This window comes from Natator depressus, chromosome 7 (genome assembly GCF_965152275.1).
Source record: "Natator depressus isolate rNatDep1 chromosome 7, rNatDep2.hap1, whole genome shotgun sequence".
NCBI lineage: Eukaryota > Metazoa > Chordata > Testudines > Cheloniidae > Natator > Natator depressus.
In genome coordinates, this window is record NC_134240.1 from 60075670 (window position 1) to 60093544 (window position 17875).

General features: G+C 41.8%; 1 protein-coding gene across 3 annotated transcripts in view; it reads left to right on the forward strand.

Annotated features, from left to right (window-relative positions):
* Nucleotides 1–17875, forward strand: part of TUBGCP2 (tubulin gamma complex component 2) — a 79663-nt gene that overhangs the window by 25788 nt on the left and 36000 nt on the right. For all 3 annotated transcript variants that reach the window (XM_074958605.1, XM_074958607.1, XM_074958608.1), the window contains 3 exons: nt 2640–2847; nt 9379–9578; nt 11613–11802. In XM_074958605.1, the coding sequence (XP_074814706.1) occupies nt 2640–2847; nt 9379–9578; nt 11613–11802 (598 nt within the window). The remainder of the gene's footprint in view (nt 1–2639; nt 2848–9378; nt 9579–11612; nt 11803–17875) is intronic.

The window sequence follows — 17875 nt, forward strand, 5'->3', positions numbered from 1 at the left end:
GATATCTTTCTGAATTTCCTCTTGCATTCATTTGTGCTACCAGTTAGCTAATATTACACCACTTCCCTAGAGTATTAGCCCATTCAACTAGAGCAAAAGCAGCTTTAGCAGCTTTCCTGGCACAAGTACTATCTGAGATTTGCAAAGTGACATATTGGTTATTAGTTCACACTTTTGCTGCTCATCATGCCGTTTCCCTTCAGTCCAAAAACAATGCCAGTTTCGGGTGGCGAAGAAGATTTGTTAGGACAGCAAAAATGATATTGATTGCCCCAGCTTGGCCAAGACAGCAGTGATACACGGATCTTCATCAGCCGTCAGACAGATAAAACATGCGTCTTCCTCGGTCTCCAAATATCTTCTGACAGCAACAAGACAGGATTCTTTGTTCAAATCTACAGTTATTTCATGTGACAGGTTAGGCTATCGGACTTTGACTAGTCTTGAGCCATCGTGTTCTTCGTTGGTACAAAATGTTCTGTTTAGTTTTAGAAGGCTGTCTACAAGAAAGTGTTACCTGTTAAAATGGACCAGATTTGTTGCTTAGTTGAGGGATAAATTTGACTTTTCAGTGACAGCTTCCATACCCTGTATTTCGCCATATTTAATGTACTTGGCGTCTGAAAGATTGTCTAATTCATCTTTAAAAGTTCATCTGGCTGTTATTTCAGCTTACCATGTTTTGATCATTACTTGAACGCTTTGTGTATGGTTCCCTATTTTATTCATCTATTAAAGCAGTCTTCGTTATTGCTATTACATCAGCCAGAAGGGTGAATGCATTGCATGCCTTGATGGCTAACCTATGCCATTTATGAATTTTGACAAAGATGAGGTGGTTCTTACTCCTGATCCCAGGTTTTTATCAAAAATAGTGTCTGAATTTCATATCAGTTAGACGATTAATTTACCAGTTTTCTTTCCCAAACCTCATGATAATAAAGGAGTGTCTGCCTTACATACTTTTGGTGCTAGGTGAGCTCTTGCATACCACTCAGATAGAATTAAGAGTTTTTTAGGAAGTCATCTAGACTGTTTATTTTGTTAAGAATCATGAGTCATGGTGTGTCTGCTCAGACTACTTCCAGATGGGTTAAACAATGCATTGTTCAGCGTTATGAGTTACGGAAATTCCTGAGCTGCCTGTTTTGCTCTCTCATTCTACTAGAGCTGTAGCTGCATCTTTTGCTTGTTTTAAACGTGTTCCTATTAGAGAAATTTGTAAAGATGCTACTTGGAAATCAGTGCACACATTCTCTAAACATTATGTACTGGATCTAGTGTCTAGAGCGGGTGCCAAATTTGGCAGAGAGGTGGCTCAATCATTATTACTGAGCGAGGTTGTGGAATCCACGTTGTTAGAGGTTTTTAAACACAAGTAGGACAAACAGCTGTCAGGTGGTCCCGGTTTATTTGGTCCTGCCTTACCACAGGGGGCTGGAGTAGATGATTTCTCAAGGTCCTTCCTAGTCCTACATTTCTTTGGTTTGATGATGATTTAATTAGGACTCTGTTCTCCTCTTCAGGGATTTTCAGCACCGCTTGTCAATCTACCTGTAAATAGGAATATCTAGAGCCACTCTAAAAAGAAATGAAGGTTGCTTATTTGTTATCAGATTTCTTTGCATTGACTCTGCATAGTCACGCTTCCCACGTACCTTCCCCTTTTTCTCAGTCCTATCCAAGTCTTCTGGGTTGGCGGTGGAAGGAACTGAGGTGGTAGAGGGAGCAGCATTCCCTTTTATAGCCTCACCCTCGGAATGTTCAGAGACACCGAGAGAAGGACTAGGAGGGGGTACACAGGTGCTCCAACAGGCACTGCCTGGAGTGGGAGAAGGTTCTGCCATTGGGCTCCATCAGGCAGCGCAGTGTCCATAAGTGTGAATATTCAGTCATCTTGAAGAACTCCAGTTACAAGTAAGTAACCTTCATTTCTTTTTACTGAAAAATTTCAACTCTAGGAAAACTGCTGACAAGACTGGTACTTCCCCAGTTCCATTGCAATTAGATTAGTGGGCAGAGTACAGGTGGGAAGATCAGAGGTGCAAAGTGAATGTAATTTGTTCCATAGCTATCATGGTCATATATGCTGGGTATGTATGTATATCTGTATAACTTACATTTTGGCACACAAACAAAGTAAAGGATTCTGTTCTCTGGTTTAGAAAGCTAGGCGGACATTTTATGGATTTTACCCCAAATGAATTATTTTCCATCCCTTAGCTCATCTTTGTGTGTGTAGCTTAGTCTTGTTCTGCTTGACTCATAGTATTTTCTGTTGAGGTCCAAGTACTAGATCAAAACTATGCGATTTTCGTTTACAAAGTCTCTTGATAACTTCTGAACATTCAATAAAAACTCAGTGCACAGTGGTCCCTCTTCCCTGAAGATTGCTTTGGTTTAGCCTTACTACAAGACCTAATTTCACTTTGCTTGTACTAAAAGGTGGGAAGACAGCATTGCCATTGAGGAGAATGATGCATACTGTCCCTTTTAACAGCACCTCACCTCCATGTTTCACTGTCTTTTAATCTAGCCTGAGCATACCAATCAAAAAGCCACAGAGGAATGAAAAGGGACTGAGAATAGTTCTGTCGTGTGTTCAGATTTTGTACTTTTTGTCCTCTGTTTTCAAATAGGTACCTTACCCTTAGCTTCTCAAGAGTCCACAATTGTGGAAGACTTGCTGTATGTCTTGATTGGCGTGGATGGAAGATACATCACAGCACAGCCTCTCATAGGCAGGCAGAACCGAGCTTTCTTAGTGGATCCCAATTTGGACATGTCAGTCAAAGAGCTAGTGACCCGGATTCTTCCTGTAGCTGCGAGTTACTCCACTGTGACCAGGTATCTGATGTGGCCTTTGTTTTCTCCATGTCAGGATGTGTCTGTCCGGTTGGGTCTGACACCCAGAATTGAATTACAGAATCTCAGTTTGTGATGTTTTATGCAGATGTTTTATTTGCAAGTATGCTGCCTGGTTTAGAAACCACCTTAGTTTAGTTTATACTTATTGGGATGTAAAATAAAAATAGGAGCTCCTCAAAGTAGTGCAGCTGAAAACCCAACCCCTACCTGAATCTCTATTGGGTCAGCACCTTAGCGTCATCAGAGTGGAGCGGTAGTTGTGATATCCTAGCACTACAGCTGTTAATGGGGTTCTGGGCTTTTGGGGTCTTAAATGGGGGGCAGAAAGTGCAGTTTGTGGTGTTTGCATGCTGAATGCTCCTCTGAACTCTGGCTAGTGGGGTTGGGGTGACTGCTCATTGGGGGCACTCAGCACATACTGATGAAGTAAATGGATTACTCCACTCTACTTGTACTTCCCCTATAAGTATCCTTCTTCTTTCATATGGCATTTGAAAAGCCATGGGCTGAGATTATAGCTGAATCTTGAGATTTGAAAGCCATTCTAATGCTTCTGCCGTAGCTAGGTGGATCGCCCTTGTGTCACCACTCTAAGTGTAAATGGGACAGTTGTCTGTGATGTGACTGTGATGAGGTACAAACCAGGCAACACAATTTGGTCTTTTTTTTTTTTTTTTGATTTTCCATTTGTGGAGGAATATCCACACCTTCTGTATGTTGACCGAAGTTGGTTATGTGCAGTCCACTGCCTATGGGAAAGACAGAATCCTGGGACTCCTGGGGAGGAGATGACAATCTTCATGCATTCGCCCCTGTTACGTGCGAAAGCACAACAAATGTAATCAAATCAGCAACTGAATGTCCTTAAAGGACCACCCGATCAGAAAAGCAACTGTGATAATTGCCCATGTCAGGGCCAAACCTTTCCTATAAGTATTAATGATAGTTTTTAGAAAGGAGCTCACTTCACCTTCAAAGTATCATCCAATCTGTCATCTCCTTTCCTTTCCAAACTCCTCAGACACACCCTCACTACTTTCTCTCTGGAGTTCTTTTGCTCCAGCTCCTTCCTAGGGCAGCTCCATGTAGCTCCCACCCTCTATGCTCCCAAAAATTGTTCTCGCGAGAGCCTCAAGTGAATTCTTCTGGCCAGATCTCAGGTCCTGTACTCCAGACTTCTCCTGCCTTTGACACTATCAACCATGCTCTTCCTCTTAAAGTCTTGTCCTCCTTTGGCTTTTGTGACTGTCTTTTTGTGGTTCTCTTACCTCTCTAATAATTTGCTCAATGCCTCCCTTTCATCTTCCCCCACCCACTCACACTTTCAATAGGTATCCCACAGGACTTCAGCCTTGGATCCATCCTATTCTCCTTCCTTATCCTATTGCTGGGTAATCTTATCCAGATGCCTACCATATTTACACTGTTGACTCTCCAATCTACCTCTCCACTTCAGACCCCACTCCCTCCATCCAAATTTGCATCTCTGCTTGTCTGTCTGACGTCTCTTCAGGGGTGTCCAGCCACCAGTTTAAACTCAGCATGGCCAAAACTGAGCCCCGCTCCAAACCTTCCCCATCTCTCACCTTTCTATCACTGTGGACCACATCACCGTAGTCCTGTCACTCAGGCCAGTAACAGTCTCCACCCTCTCTAGACTCTCACATCCAGACCATGTTTCTTTTTCTGTTAACTTATTAGTGTTCTTAAAATATGACAAACTATACATAAACTTATAATAGCTATATTTGAAACATTTAATTATATATATACTAGGAAAGGTTTTTTTTGTATAAACAAAATTTTATTTATAAATATGCAACTAGTAAAAGAAAAATTGTTAAGATAAAGAAGAGTAGCAAGGGCGGTGTAGGGATGAGCAGGGGGGAGGCAATGGGTAGAGAGCAGGAAGGAAGCATTTAATAGGATCATTCAGATACTTCCAGGAAAACATCCCATATCTCTGAGAATTTTTCTTGGCCATCATGGAAAGAGGGCCAAGCTTCTGAAATCTGTGTGCCAGTCTTCAATTGTTGGTCACTTTTTGGATTTCCATTTTTGTAGTACTATATTTTTAGCAATTGTTAGTGGTCTGCTTAGCCAAAGTTTTTCAGATTTATTCAGCTTCCAGTTAACATCCATTAGGTTTAAAATTATATGTTTAGGTTGTAAGACAATTTTATTTTATACGAATAAAATAACTCTGCAGTTAAGTTCTGCCCAAAACCTACAGTTATAGAAGCATTTGCAGAGTATATGAGTGAAGTTAGCACCTGCTGAATCACAGTGCCAACATTTGTCTGACTTAGCGGCACCTGTTTTGAACAGTAGGAGAGGGGTCTAATGCATCTTCCATATGATTTTTCTGATGGATTAATCATAAACGGAGGTCCAAGGAACAGCTCAGAGCACTGGCTAAAATATGTTTCCGTTGGTTAGCAGAGAATAATTGTCCTAGTTCCTCCTCCCATTTCTTTTTTAGGGAATCTATTTAATTCAAATTTGCCATCCAAGTTTGTATATTGTATTACCATAGTTCTTGGCAATCTGGATAATATTTGGAGAAATGAAAGCAGTTCCGGTGGGTCAGGGTAGCTCAGGCATTGGAACCAAACAGATAGGAGATGGCATTTCTAAGTTAAAACAACAGGGAGTCTGGTGGCACCTTAAAGACTAACAGATTTATTTGGGCATAAGCTTTTGTGGGTAAAAAACCCACTTCAGTTGCACATGGTTTTTTACCCACAAAAGCTTATGCCCAAATAAATCTGTTAGTCTTTAAGGTGCCATCGGACTCCCTGTTGTTTTTGTGGATACAGACTAACACGGCTACCCCCTGATTTTTAAATTCGATATATTCCCACTCCACCTTGGTCTGTAGATTGAACATATCTCTTAATATTATAAAAGAGAGGAAGGTATAATTTTCAATAAATTGACTGATAGTCAAAAATCCCTTTCCTAATGCAATCTGGCCAAATTATGGGGTTGCCTGCTAGACAGAGTTTCAGGTTACCCCAGATAGTGGCCTTGCTATGTAGAAGGGGGTGATTTTTAAATTTAGTGGACGTATGCAAAGTATTTCTGGCTGCCACAATAGTGGTAATTGTTCTTTAGGGAATCAATAGTAATCCAAGTGCAGCACATTGGAAAGGGCTAAGGGAACAACCAATTCTTCTTCCAGCTGGAGCCGATCTGGGGCTCTACAGCAGGAGGGAATGAGCTGCTGTGCAGCTTGGCTAAGAATTATTCCCTGATGATAAAGTTTGAAGTTGGAAAATCTAAACCCACCTCTTTTGACAGGGAGCTGTAATCTTTGTAAGGAGAATCTGGGTTTGTTACCAGCACCTCACAAGAAGGACCTGAATATGTTGTTAATTTTGGCAAAATAAAAGGGAGGAATATAGATAAGCAGGGAATGCAGAATAAAAAGGATCCTGGAAAAGATATTCATTTTAATTGTTTATTTTTCCTAAAGGGAGAGAGGTAGTGCCTGCCATCAATTTAAATTGTTGCTAATCACGTGATTGAGGCTAGCTTAACCTTGCATATGTTCTTAATTTCCTTTGGGAGCAGGATGCCAAGATATCTGAAGTTTCTGTTGCCATCTAAACGTCCCTACAGGAGAGCCACTTCCAGCTAGCTCCAATGAGATCATCATTGCTTCTGACTTATCCCAGTGTATCTTGTAAGACAGAGAATTTGTCAGTTATCTATTGTTCGTAGGATATCTGGAATAGATTGATCCAGATCTTTAATAAATAAGATGATGTCTGCATATGGAAGGATTTTGTCTCCTGAGTCCCTGATTTGATCCCTTAAATACTGTGTTCCCTAATATAGTATTGCAAGTTATTCTAAAGCTAGATTGAACAGGAGAGGGGAGAGCAGGCACTCCTGGTTAGTTTCCCCAAAAAGATCAAAGGAGGGATATTGTGCTATTTTTTAAGATGTGAGAGTTGAAATTATAATATAACAGTTTTATCCATGAAATAAAGAATTTCCCCACCCAAATTTATCTAGGGTAAAAAAATTGATGTTTCCAGTTCACTCTGTCAAAGACTTTCTTTGCATCAAGGTGATTAAATGATTGCATGGGAATTTCTAGAATGTTGGTGGAATGCAATAACATTAATCACCGGATGTGTGTGATCTGAATCATGCTTTTTTAAATAAATAAATAAATAAATAAATCTCACTTGATTGGGATGAACCATATCACTCATTACTTCTTCAAGCCTCTTAGCCAGTATTTCTGAAAGTATTTTATATCAGTATTGATTAAAGAGATGGGTCTATAGTTATTACACTTTTGCATATCCTTACCCAGTTTAAATTGTACAATAATTAGGGCTTTCCTCATAGTAGGACTTAACATATCTTTATTTAAGGCATTTTGAAAACGTATAGCAGCTTAGGAGCCAGAATTTCTTGGAGACTTGTATAGAATTCTATCAGTAAGCCATCCTGGCGGGGGAAGTCTTGCCCAGGCTTATTTCTTCTATGAACTAGATTATTTCCTCGAATTGCAAGGGAGAGGCCAGCCTTGCATGTTGCTCTTCTGAGATTTGTGGGAGGTTGAGTTTTAACAACGTTATTCGGCTCTTCTGGGTCAGGTGGTGAATTATTATTGTAAATTATTATTGTACTGGTAGAATTTCAAAAATTGATCATTGAGCTCTTTTTAATTAGTAATAACCTATCCTTATTCTGATTTGAGTGATACTATTCAGGATGTTTGGCCTCTCACTTTTAATCCGCATGCAAGAATTTTATCCTCTGTTTCCCAACTCCCAGCGTGTTTGTTTGAGTCTAAAAAGAGCAAATTTGGCTTGTGCTGAAGTCAATCTATTTACTTCACACTGAAGATTAATTTTTTAAGATTTTCTTGGGAGGGGTAGTTTGCGCATTCTAAATCTAGACCTTTAAATTGTTTGGTTAATTCCAGGAGCTGAGCCTGGTAAGCCCTCTTTCTAACCACTGCATATGAAATGATCCTTCCTCTAATAAAAGCTTATCCTATAGGGTAGATCAGGATATCTCTGGCATATCATTTGTTTTGAAGAAAAACCTAATTTATCTGTGACAGAGTACTGAGAATGTTCATCTTTCAAAAGAGAGGAGTTCAGTCTCCATCCTTTACAAATCCAGTTTGTCTTGGGAGGGGGAAATTGTAGTATTGCTGGTGCATGATCAGAGATCATGATAGACTTGATTTTGTTATAAAGCACTGAGTCCATCAAATTTGTAGAAATCAGGAAGAAATCTATTTGTGAATATGTGGAATGTGGAGAGGAGAAAAAAAAGTAAAATTCTTCATTGTAGGCTTTTGCAACCTCTAGACATCTTTTCACCCTATTTTTTACATATGATCTTTTATAATGCTTCTAGCATGTGACTGTGTATGCTTGGGCCAGCTTGACTTGTTCAAAAAGAGAGTCCAACACCTCACTAAAATCTGCTATGATGACTGATTCTAGTGGGATATTAATTAATTTGGAAAAAACTTGTTTAATAACCCAGACCATGTCTAATTTTTCCACTTCTTCCTATGTAATATTTCTAAGATTCAGCCTTCTCTTTCTGTCTACACAGCTGAAATCTCATCCAGGTCCTACAGTAATCACCTCTTCTCTGCAACCTTGCCCTTCTTTAGTCCATTCACATTGCTGCTGCTAAGATCATCTTCCTGGCTTGTTACTGATCACATCACCCCCTTCTCTATGTCCCTCCACTGGCTTCACCTTCACGGCCCTTGACAGTTCAACTCCACCATACTGAGTTGCTTTCTTAGTTTATTGCAATGTCAAGTTCACTTTCACTTTGCCAACTTGCCCATCCTTTACCACCTAGCAGTTAATTGCTGAGCCCTGCTGTGACCATGACTAGGCAGGTGGTGAGCTGGGACTGCCTGTTCCTTCCTTCCTCTTCCTACTCTTTTACTCTCGCTAACTCCCCGATACCTCCCATTCCTCTTCCCTGACCTGTGTTCCCAGATTAAAAACCCAAAGTGGAGCCCGTAACTAATTAATGTGTGCTGATCAGCACATGCTTATTTGCATGTATGTTATTCCCTGATTTCATCTGTCTGTATTTTTTGTAAGCTCACTGGAGCAGGGAATGTTCTTCATCTGTGTTTGCCCTTGGGTGCTACTTTAATAAAAATTATTGTTGTTAAAGTCCCCCAGTGGCTAGAATCAGAAGCATGTTTGAAGTCAGCAATAGCTTATTACCCTACATTTCAGACAGCACCAGGGGGAGGGAATACTTTTAAAAAATAGAAAAATGTGATGGTTAAACAACAAAAATTGACTGGAGGGAGTCAAGGCAGGTATAGCCCCTAAAGCTACTTTAGATACATATATTTTAACTGTATAGATTTCAAGATGACAGTGCAGCTTCTAACTAGGTTGCACTCTGCCCTTCATGCTTCTACAATGACATGTAAATACAGCTCCTGAAAATATAAACACTGCCTTGTCAAACAATTTTTTGTACGGCTTTTTGCAGGTTCATTGAGGAAAAATCTTCGTTCGAGTACGGACAGGTAAATCATGCTTTGGCAGCAGCAATGAGGACCCTTATCAAAGAATACATGATTCTTATCACCCAGCTGGAGCATCTTCAGAGACAAGGGCTTTTGTCCCTACAGAAACTCTGGTTTTATATCCAGCCCACAATGAGGACCATGGAGATTCTTGCTTCACTTGGTAGGTGTCCATACTTTCTAATGATTGTTAAATTTTTCATGCCTTTGTCATGAGGTTCCAAAAGCTGTATAGAACTATAAATGATGCCCACATTATATGCAGTAATCTGCTTCTGTACAGTGTTCAAAGTGAACTCTAAAGAGGATTTTAATTATCAAAACTCTGTTATGAGATTACAGAAGAGGACCAAGTAGCAATGGTTTAATTAGTGCTGTATTAACAGGTTTACTGACTTGTTACTGACTTTAACAAACAGTGTTATGGAGGCACATTAGTGACAACCGTAGTTAAGGTTGAATCAAACCTTTTCAGTTTGATGGGACCTTAAAACCCCTCTGTAGCCTAACCGGAGATTTTTGGTCAAAATAAATATCTGTTCTTTAAAGATTCTCTGAATTTTGAAGTTGGGGGGAGGGCGTGTACTGCTTGAGGGGAGACAAGACGAACTGTCTTAAAAGTGCCACTTCCTTAAATTTCCCTTTCCTGGAATGCTATAGCTAACAAGCTAAGTTAAGGTTCCCCTTGCTCTGAAAATTGAAGGTGTCCTGCAGTTCCCATCTCCTGCCCCACACTGAAATACTAACCCATTCATTTTCCCCAAGTACAGTATTTCTTTAGTATAGTACTTTTAAAGAAGAGAGCCATTCTGGCATAGCTGAAGGATGCTGTGCCAAGTTTGGGAGTGTATTTCCCCGGCATGACCACATACTTCCAGTCTCACATGCAATTCAACAGATTCCTCTCAGTTATAGCTAGTAGTACTTTGCACTTACCCCATTGCTTTAGCAAAGCATCCCCCTTACCCAAATTTTACTGTTATCCTAACTGAATTCAGAGGTTGAAGCAATTTGCATGAGAACCTGTGTGTTAGTGGAGAAAATAAACATCTACCACCATCTACATCTACATAGTGAGCGGCAGCAAGTCTGAGCCCAGGTCGATAGACTCAGGCTTGTGCTACACACTAAAAATAGCTGTGTAGACATTGTGGCTCGAGTTGGAGCTACGGTTCTGAAGCCCTTCCCTCCTCCCAGGCTTCAGAGCCCGAGCCGCAACATCTACATATCTATTTTAGTGTTGGAGCATGAGCCCCGCAAGCCCGAGTCTGTCAACCTGGGCTCAGACTTGCTGCCATTTCCTGTGTAGATGTACCCTTAGAGACAAAGCTTCTCTTCCCATCTGTGTCACTAATGTCCTATGTAACCTTTAGCAAGTCACTTTAGGTATGTCTGCACTCCCGCTGGGAGTGAGTCTCCCAGCCCGGGTAGAGAGACAATTGCGAGCTCCACTCGAGCTAGCATACTAAAAATAACAGTTTGGATGTTGGGGCTCTAGTGGAGACTCAGGCTAGCTACCTGAGCTCAGTCCCAAAGGGTCAGGTGGACCTGAAAGCCCGAGCTGCTGCTTGAGTCACAATGTCCGCACTGCTATTTTTAGTACACTAGCTTGAGCTAGTATGAGTCTTGTCTACCCAGGCTAGGAGGCTCACTCTGAGCTGCAGTGTAGACATAAATTAGGATTCCTCAATTACCCATCTGGAGAATGGACCTGTTCCTGTGTCCCCTAGGTATAGGGAGCTTTTTGGACCTTGATCCTGCAAACACTTGTGCAAGTGCTTGACTTTAACCCTAGTGACTTGGAGGACTTGAGGGTTTTTTAACATCAGTTCTTGTTTTATTAAAAAATTGTTTTCAGGTCACCTTTAAATGTTGGCTGCATAGCGGAATGGCTGCTGAGAATCAGCTAAATAATAGCATGTGTGCACTTCAAAAGTGAGGAGCGTGCTGCATTCAATGTAGCAGCTGAGTTAATAAGCCACAATTCTTATGCTGAAATCTAGTCAAATAATTAGCTGATAACTCTTTCCATAACAAGATGTTTGTGTGAATTGTCAATAGTTGAACCAGTGTTTCAGAATTCTCAGTCTGTTATTTTGAGCCTTGATAGCCTTTAACAAAATGACTCATTCTTTGAATGTGTAGATTTAAATTAAATGCCTTTTTGCCTTAAGAGTTTTTCCTTTTTTAATTATAGCCACTTCTGTGGATAAAGGTGAGTGCATGGGAGGGTCAACCCTTAGCTTACTTCACGACAGGACCTTCAACTATACAGGAGACAGCCAAGCACAAGAGCTGTGTCTATACTTAACCAAGGCAGCCAGTGTGCCTTATTTTGAAATTCTGGAGAAATGGATCTATAGAGGAATCATCAATGATCCATACAGGTACAGAAACATTGAAACAAAATTAATAAATCCTGATTGTTAGTTTTACATTTTCTAGTGCACTGTAATATTGATATGCTTTTGAGTAAATGATGGTAGCACCAAAATAAAGTGCCTATTTTGCATATATTAAAAACATAATTGTACAATGAAGAATAAAACTAGTAGCCTGTCTTTGCCCCTGATCCTGCGGGGGGTGGAAAAAACCCTGAAAATGAAGTCCAGTCATCTCCCCTGCTGTGCCCTCAGGGCAGCTATGCATTCCCCAAAGCCTGGGAATATAGGTAATCAAATTCAAGCTATTTCCAGGGATGAAGAAGCAACTTCCAAAGTCAGGAGCTCTTGGGAAGAATGTTCTGCCAGCAGTGCTCACTTTCTTTTTTTTTTTTTTTTTTTTTTTGAGGGAAATCCACAGCTGTGGAGGTATGTCACAGGGAGAGGGGCTTCTTTCAACTGCCCTGGTCCCAAGCCATGGAGGGCTTTATAAATGAAAACCAACTTCTCATGTTCCACATGGAAAGCAATAAGAAACCAGTGCAGATCATGCTTGTTCACAGTCCAGCAGTAATATTTTTCTTTTTACAAAGCTTGATAACTTAAAAATGGCATAAAGGGATTTTATCGTAATATGGGAAAATGACATTTTCCAGACTTCACACTTTTTAGATTTACTTTTCATCCTTTTATAACTCAAACCAGGATTTTCTTCAGAGGGTTGGCTTTTAATTTTAAGGCCAATCTATACTATAGAGATTTGCTGAGTTTGTAGCCACGCTATACAATATCATAGAATCATAGACTTTAAGGTCAGAAGGGACCATTATGAATGTCTGTTCTGACCTCCTGCACAACGCAGGCCATGGAATCTCACCCACCTACTCCTGTAACAAACCCCTCACCTATGTCTGAGCTATTGAAGTCCTCAAATCGTGGTTTAAAGACGTTAAGGTGCAGGCAATCCTCCAGCAAGTGACCCATGCCCCACGCTGCAGAGGAAGGCGAATAACCCCCAGGGCCTCTGCCAATATGCCCTGGAGGAAAATTCCTTCCCGACCCCAGATATGGCGATCAGCTAAACTCTGAGCATGTGGGCAAGACTCACCAGCCAGACACCCAGGAAAGAATTCTCTGTAGTAACTCAGATCCCACCCCAGCTAACATCCCATCACAGGCCATTGGGCATATCTACCGCCAATAGTTGAAGATCAATTAATTGCCAAAATTAGGCTATCCCATCATATCATCTCCTCCATAAACTTATCAAGCTTATGAAGCCAGATATGTCTTTTGCCCTCACTGCTTTCCTTGGAAGGCTGTTCCAGAACTTCATTCCTCTGATGGTTAGAAACCTTCGTCTAATTTCAAGTCTAAACTTCCTGATGGCCAGTTTATATCCATTTGTTCTTGTGTCCACATTGGTACTGAGCTTAAATAATTCTTCTCCCTCCATGGTATTTATCCCTCTAATATATTTATACATAGCAATCATATCTCCTCTCAGCCTTCTTTTAGTTAAGCTAAACAAGCCAAGCTCATTGAGTCTCTTTTCATAAGACAGGTTTTCCATTCCTCGGATCATCCTAGTAGCCCTTCTCTGTACCTGTTCCAGTTTGAATTCATCCTTCTTAAACATGGGAGACCAGAGCTGCACACAGTATTCCAGATGAGGTCTCACCAGTGCCTTGTATAACAGTACCAACACCTCCTTATCTCTACAGGATATACCTCGCCTGATGCATCCCAAGACCGCATTAGCCTTTTTCACGGCCATGTCATATTGGCGGCTCATAGTCATCCTGTCATCAACCAATACTCCGAGGTCCTTCTCTGTTACTTCCAAGTAATGCGTCCCCAGTTTATAACACAAATTCTTGTTGTTAATTCCTAAATGCATGACCTTGCACTTTTCACTATTAAATTTCATCCTATTACTATTACTCCAGTTTACAAGGTCATCTAGATCTTCTTGTATGATATCCCGATCTTTCTCTGTATTGGCAATACCTCCCAGCTTTGTGTCATCCACAAACTTTATCTGACTCCACACAAGGCTTACTTCTCTTGCCATGGTTAAAACATGGTTCCTCAGTGTGAGTGGTACCAGTACTGCTCAATAACAAGGCTGTAACACAGTTTTTCAGGCTGTGACAACCTGCACTGGAGATGGAACCAACTTGTGACATACCAGGGTACAATTCAGACCAGTGGGGAGCTATGTCACCATGCCCTGTAACCTGGGGTGCTGTACAATAACTTGCTGCTGTAGCCTCCAACCTGGACTGCTCACAAACTGCCACCAGCATGCAGATCACTCCCAGTTGTGTTTTTGTAACTGCAGTCTGTCAGTTGCAGCCTGGCTTTCACCAGCCTTGGTTATACTGCAGGGTGACCCCAACACACTCCTAGTTCCGGATTTCCCCCCAGAAATGTGTATCCTGTACTGCCCATCCCTCTCCTGGCCAGTCCAAATATATTAATCCCATTATTCCTTGAAGGGAATAATATACACTAGCCTGTTATCCTAAATAGAGTTACCCCGACATGCTGGATTAGACAAAACAATAAAACATATTTATTAACCACAAAGAGAGAGATTTTAAGTGAATACAAGTAATGCGGCATAAAAGTCAGAAATGGTTACAATAAAAATAAAACACTTTCTAGTGCCTAACTTAACAAACTGTATCAGATTCAAGCAAAATTTCTCACCACATGCTTCCAGCAAGATTACTGACCAAACTCTTCGGGGCAGAGCTGTGGGGTTTGGAACATGTTAATAAAATCATACAGAAGAATCTTTTAACTTCATACATAATGTTGCTACACATATTTTATCATGACTGTACTGACTAGCCAATTTTGAGTTTTCAAATGATACCTTACAAGGCATACCTTGCGCAACGATTACTACAGTAGTATGTAGGATGTGAATACAGGGGAGTATTCAGTCACACACTCATCTGGGTCTATGTAACCAGGCTAGCCAATCTTCCTACATCCCAGGTGTCTGTGCTGAAGAACATCCCAAAATCCCTTATGTAAAATACTTGCAGTCCCCTGCCCCTGACATGAGTGTTTGCGGCAACATGTGGGAGGGACGGCTGCTTATTTTTTTCCTCAGAATGCACTGGTGCCAGGGTTATTGTACATCATGGTAGATGTGGGCAAGCCAACAAGATTATGCCAGAAGAATGCTGCTGTTTGGTTATACTGGACCTTGTTGCTATAAGTAGACTCTGACCCAGTTGTATGGTTCTACCTGTAGTATAGATAACATTCTTCCTGAGGATTGGTGGCTTTGACATAGTTTAAGGAATTTCATTTAGCAACAACTAAAATGATAATTTAATAAAACTAAAAATATTGTAAAATTTCATGCTGCTGTCATCTCATTTTGAATAATACGTACTGTATGAATTCATGTCTGTGTGGAGCTCTGCACACAGAATGCAGTGTAAACTGATTATGACAGACCATTTGGCTTTGAATCATCTTAACCATGACTGCTTCAGCTCCCTGTCAGCTAGCTTTCCTTTTCATCATCCTGCCATATTTGAAAATGTGATAATTAAATGTGCTCTTGCATTCTCCAGGGCTATGTTAAAAAAACAAAACAAAAACAAAAACAAAAAAAACCCTCAAAAATAGGGGGCCCAGCTGGTCAGGGAGACTTCCTGCTGGGTCCCCTGTTCTGTCAGTCACTAATTTTCACAGGGATGCACAGCCCCAGACTCAGCAAAATTTGACTGGAATGTGGGGTTGTTAGACCACGTGTTTAAATGCACATCTTTTTAGTCTGTGGCCATATAGCAAATGTACTGGAACCTTCTTTGTCTCTTTTGTTTTTAAAATTCAAGGAAATTAAGTGCAAAAAACTATTAATGCAGAGTTATAGTTGAAATTTCACACACACTCAGGTCAGATTGAAAACCACCCGATTTCTGCTCTGTTTGTATAGTGTTAGCTATAGTCCGTTGTAGTGGTCCCTCGCACTCAAGCAGGGAGGGAGGCCACTCTGCCTCACTGCAGCAGGCAGCAGCAGTTGGGCTCAGGCCCCGTGGGCAGGGCTGAGCTGCAAGCAGTCTATAGCTCATAGCCTCCTAGCAGGGGGGACACAACCATTAACAGTCTGGAGCTCTAGCCCCCTCGGGAGGGGTGAAGCAGAGCAGTAAGCAGTCTTTAGCCCATAGTCTTCTGGCTAGGGCTGACCCCAATCAAGAGTCTAGGGCTCTAGGCCTCTAGGTGGGCAGAGCACAAGCAGTCTTTAGCCCACAGCCTCCTGGCTGAGGCAGACAGCATTAACAGTCTATAAGGCAAACTGGCCCTCTGGGCGGGGCAGAGCAGAGAGCAGTCTTTAGCCTAAGTCTCCGGGCTAAGACAGACCGAACTCAACAGTCTAGGACTCTTGGGGCAGAGAAAGGGGGCAGACTTTAGCCTAAGCATCCTGGCTAGGGCAGCCAGCAAATACAGTCTGGACCTCCCAATCTCCTGACTGGGGCAAGCCACAAAGAATGCACAGGACTTCTGGCCTAGGGTGAATAGGCTGCCAGCCCAGGGCTGGGGGGGTTGGAGGTAGGAGAACCCGGCCCCACGCTACTTCACTAGGTCACTGGGGATCCCACCAAAACACGCTGACTCGTGCTCCAGCAACAAAACCAGACAAAATCTGGTTTACCTGGGTTACGTCCAACCCGAGCCCAGGGGTCCTGCCATTGCCTGTCCAGGATCGGTCTCCTCTGGGGGCAGGGTTCTGCACAGTGCAGTTTCAGCGTCAGAGTTCTGCAGTGGACTGGAGACATTTGCCTCCTTCCATGTCTCCCACTCAACTGAGCTGCCTCACCCTCCCTTTATATGTCCTGCCCCGCCCTGGTACTTCTGGTGAGGGGGGCAGTACAGGTTTGTCTCTTCTCACCAGGGGGATTGTACTGTTCCCTTGCTCTCAAGTTTGGAGGGAGGCCACTCTACCTCACTACATCCATTAACAGGATTATTTAACAGGACATGTTATCAACAGTTTGAGTTACAGGTTTCAGAGTAGCAGCTGTGTTAGTCTGTATCTGTAAAAAGAAAAGGAGTACTTGTGGCACCTTAGAGACTAACAAATTTATTTGAGCATAAGCTTTCGTGAGCTACAGCTCACTTCATCGGATGCATACAGTGGAAAATATAGTGAGGAGATTTTATATACACAAAGAACATGAAACAATGCGTGTTACCATACAGACTGTAACAAGAGTGATCGGGAAAGGTGAGCTATTACCAGCAGGAGAGTGGGGGCGGGAGGGCGGAACCTTTTATAGTGATAATCAAGGTGGGCCATTTCCAGCAGTTGACAAGGACAGTAGGAGGGGAAATAAACAAGGGGAAATAGTTTTACTTTGTGTAATGACACATCCACTCCCAGTCTTTATTCAAGCCTAAGTTAATTGTATCTAGTTTGCAGCTTAATTCCAATTCAGCAGTCTCTCGTTGGAGTCTGTTTTTGAAGTTTTTTTGTTGAAGAATTGCCACTTTTAGGTCTGTAATCAAGTGACCAAAGAGATTGAAGTGTTCTCCAACTGGTTTTTGAATGTTACAATTCTTGACGTCTGATTTGTGTCCATTTATTCTTTTACATAGAGACTGTCCGGTTTGGCCAATGTACATGGCAGAAGGGCATTGCTGGCACATGATGGCATATATCACATTTGTAGATGTGCAGGTGAACGAGCCTCTGATAGTGTGGCTGATGTGATTAGGCCCTATGATGGTGTCCCCTGAATAGATATGTGGACACAGTTGGCAACGGGCTTTGTTGCAAGGATAGGTTCCTGGGTTAGTGTTTTTGTTGTGTGGTATGTGGTTGCTGGTGAGTATTTGCTTCAGGTTGGGGGGCTGTCTGTAAGAAAGAACTGGCCTGTCTCCCAAGAACTGTGAGAGTGATGGGTCGTCCTTCAGGATAGGTTGTAGATCTTTGATGATGCGTTGGAGAGGTTTTAGTTGGGGGCTGAAGGTGATGGCTAGTGGTGTTCTGTTATTTTCTTTGTTGGGCCTGTCCTGTAGTAGGTAACTTCTGGGTACTCTTCTGGCTCTG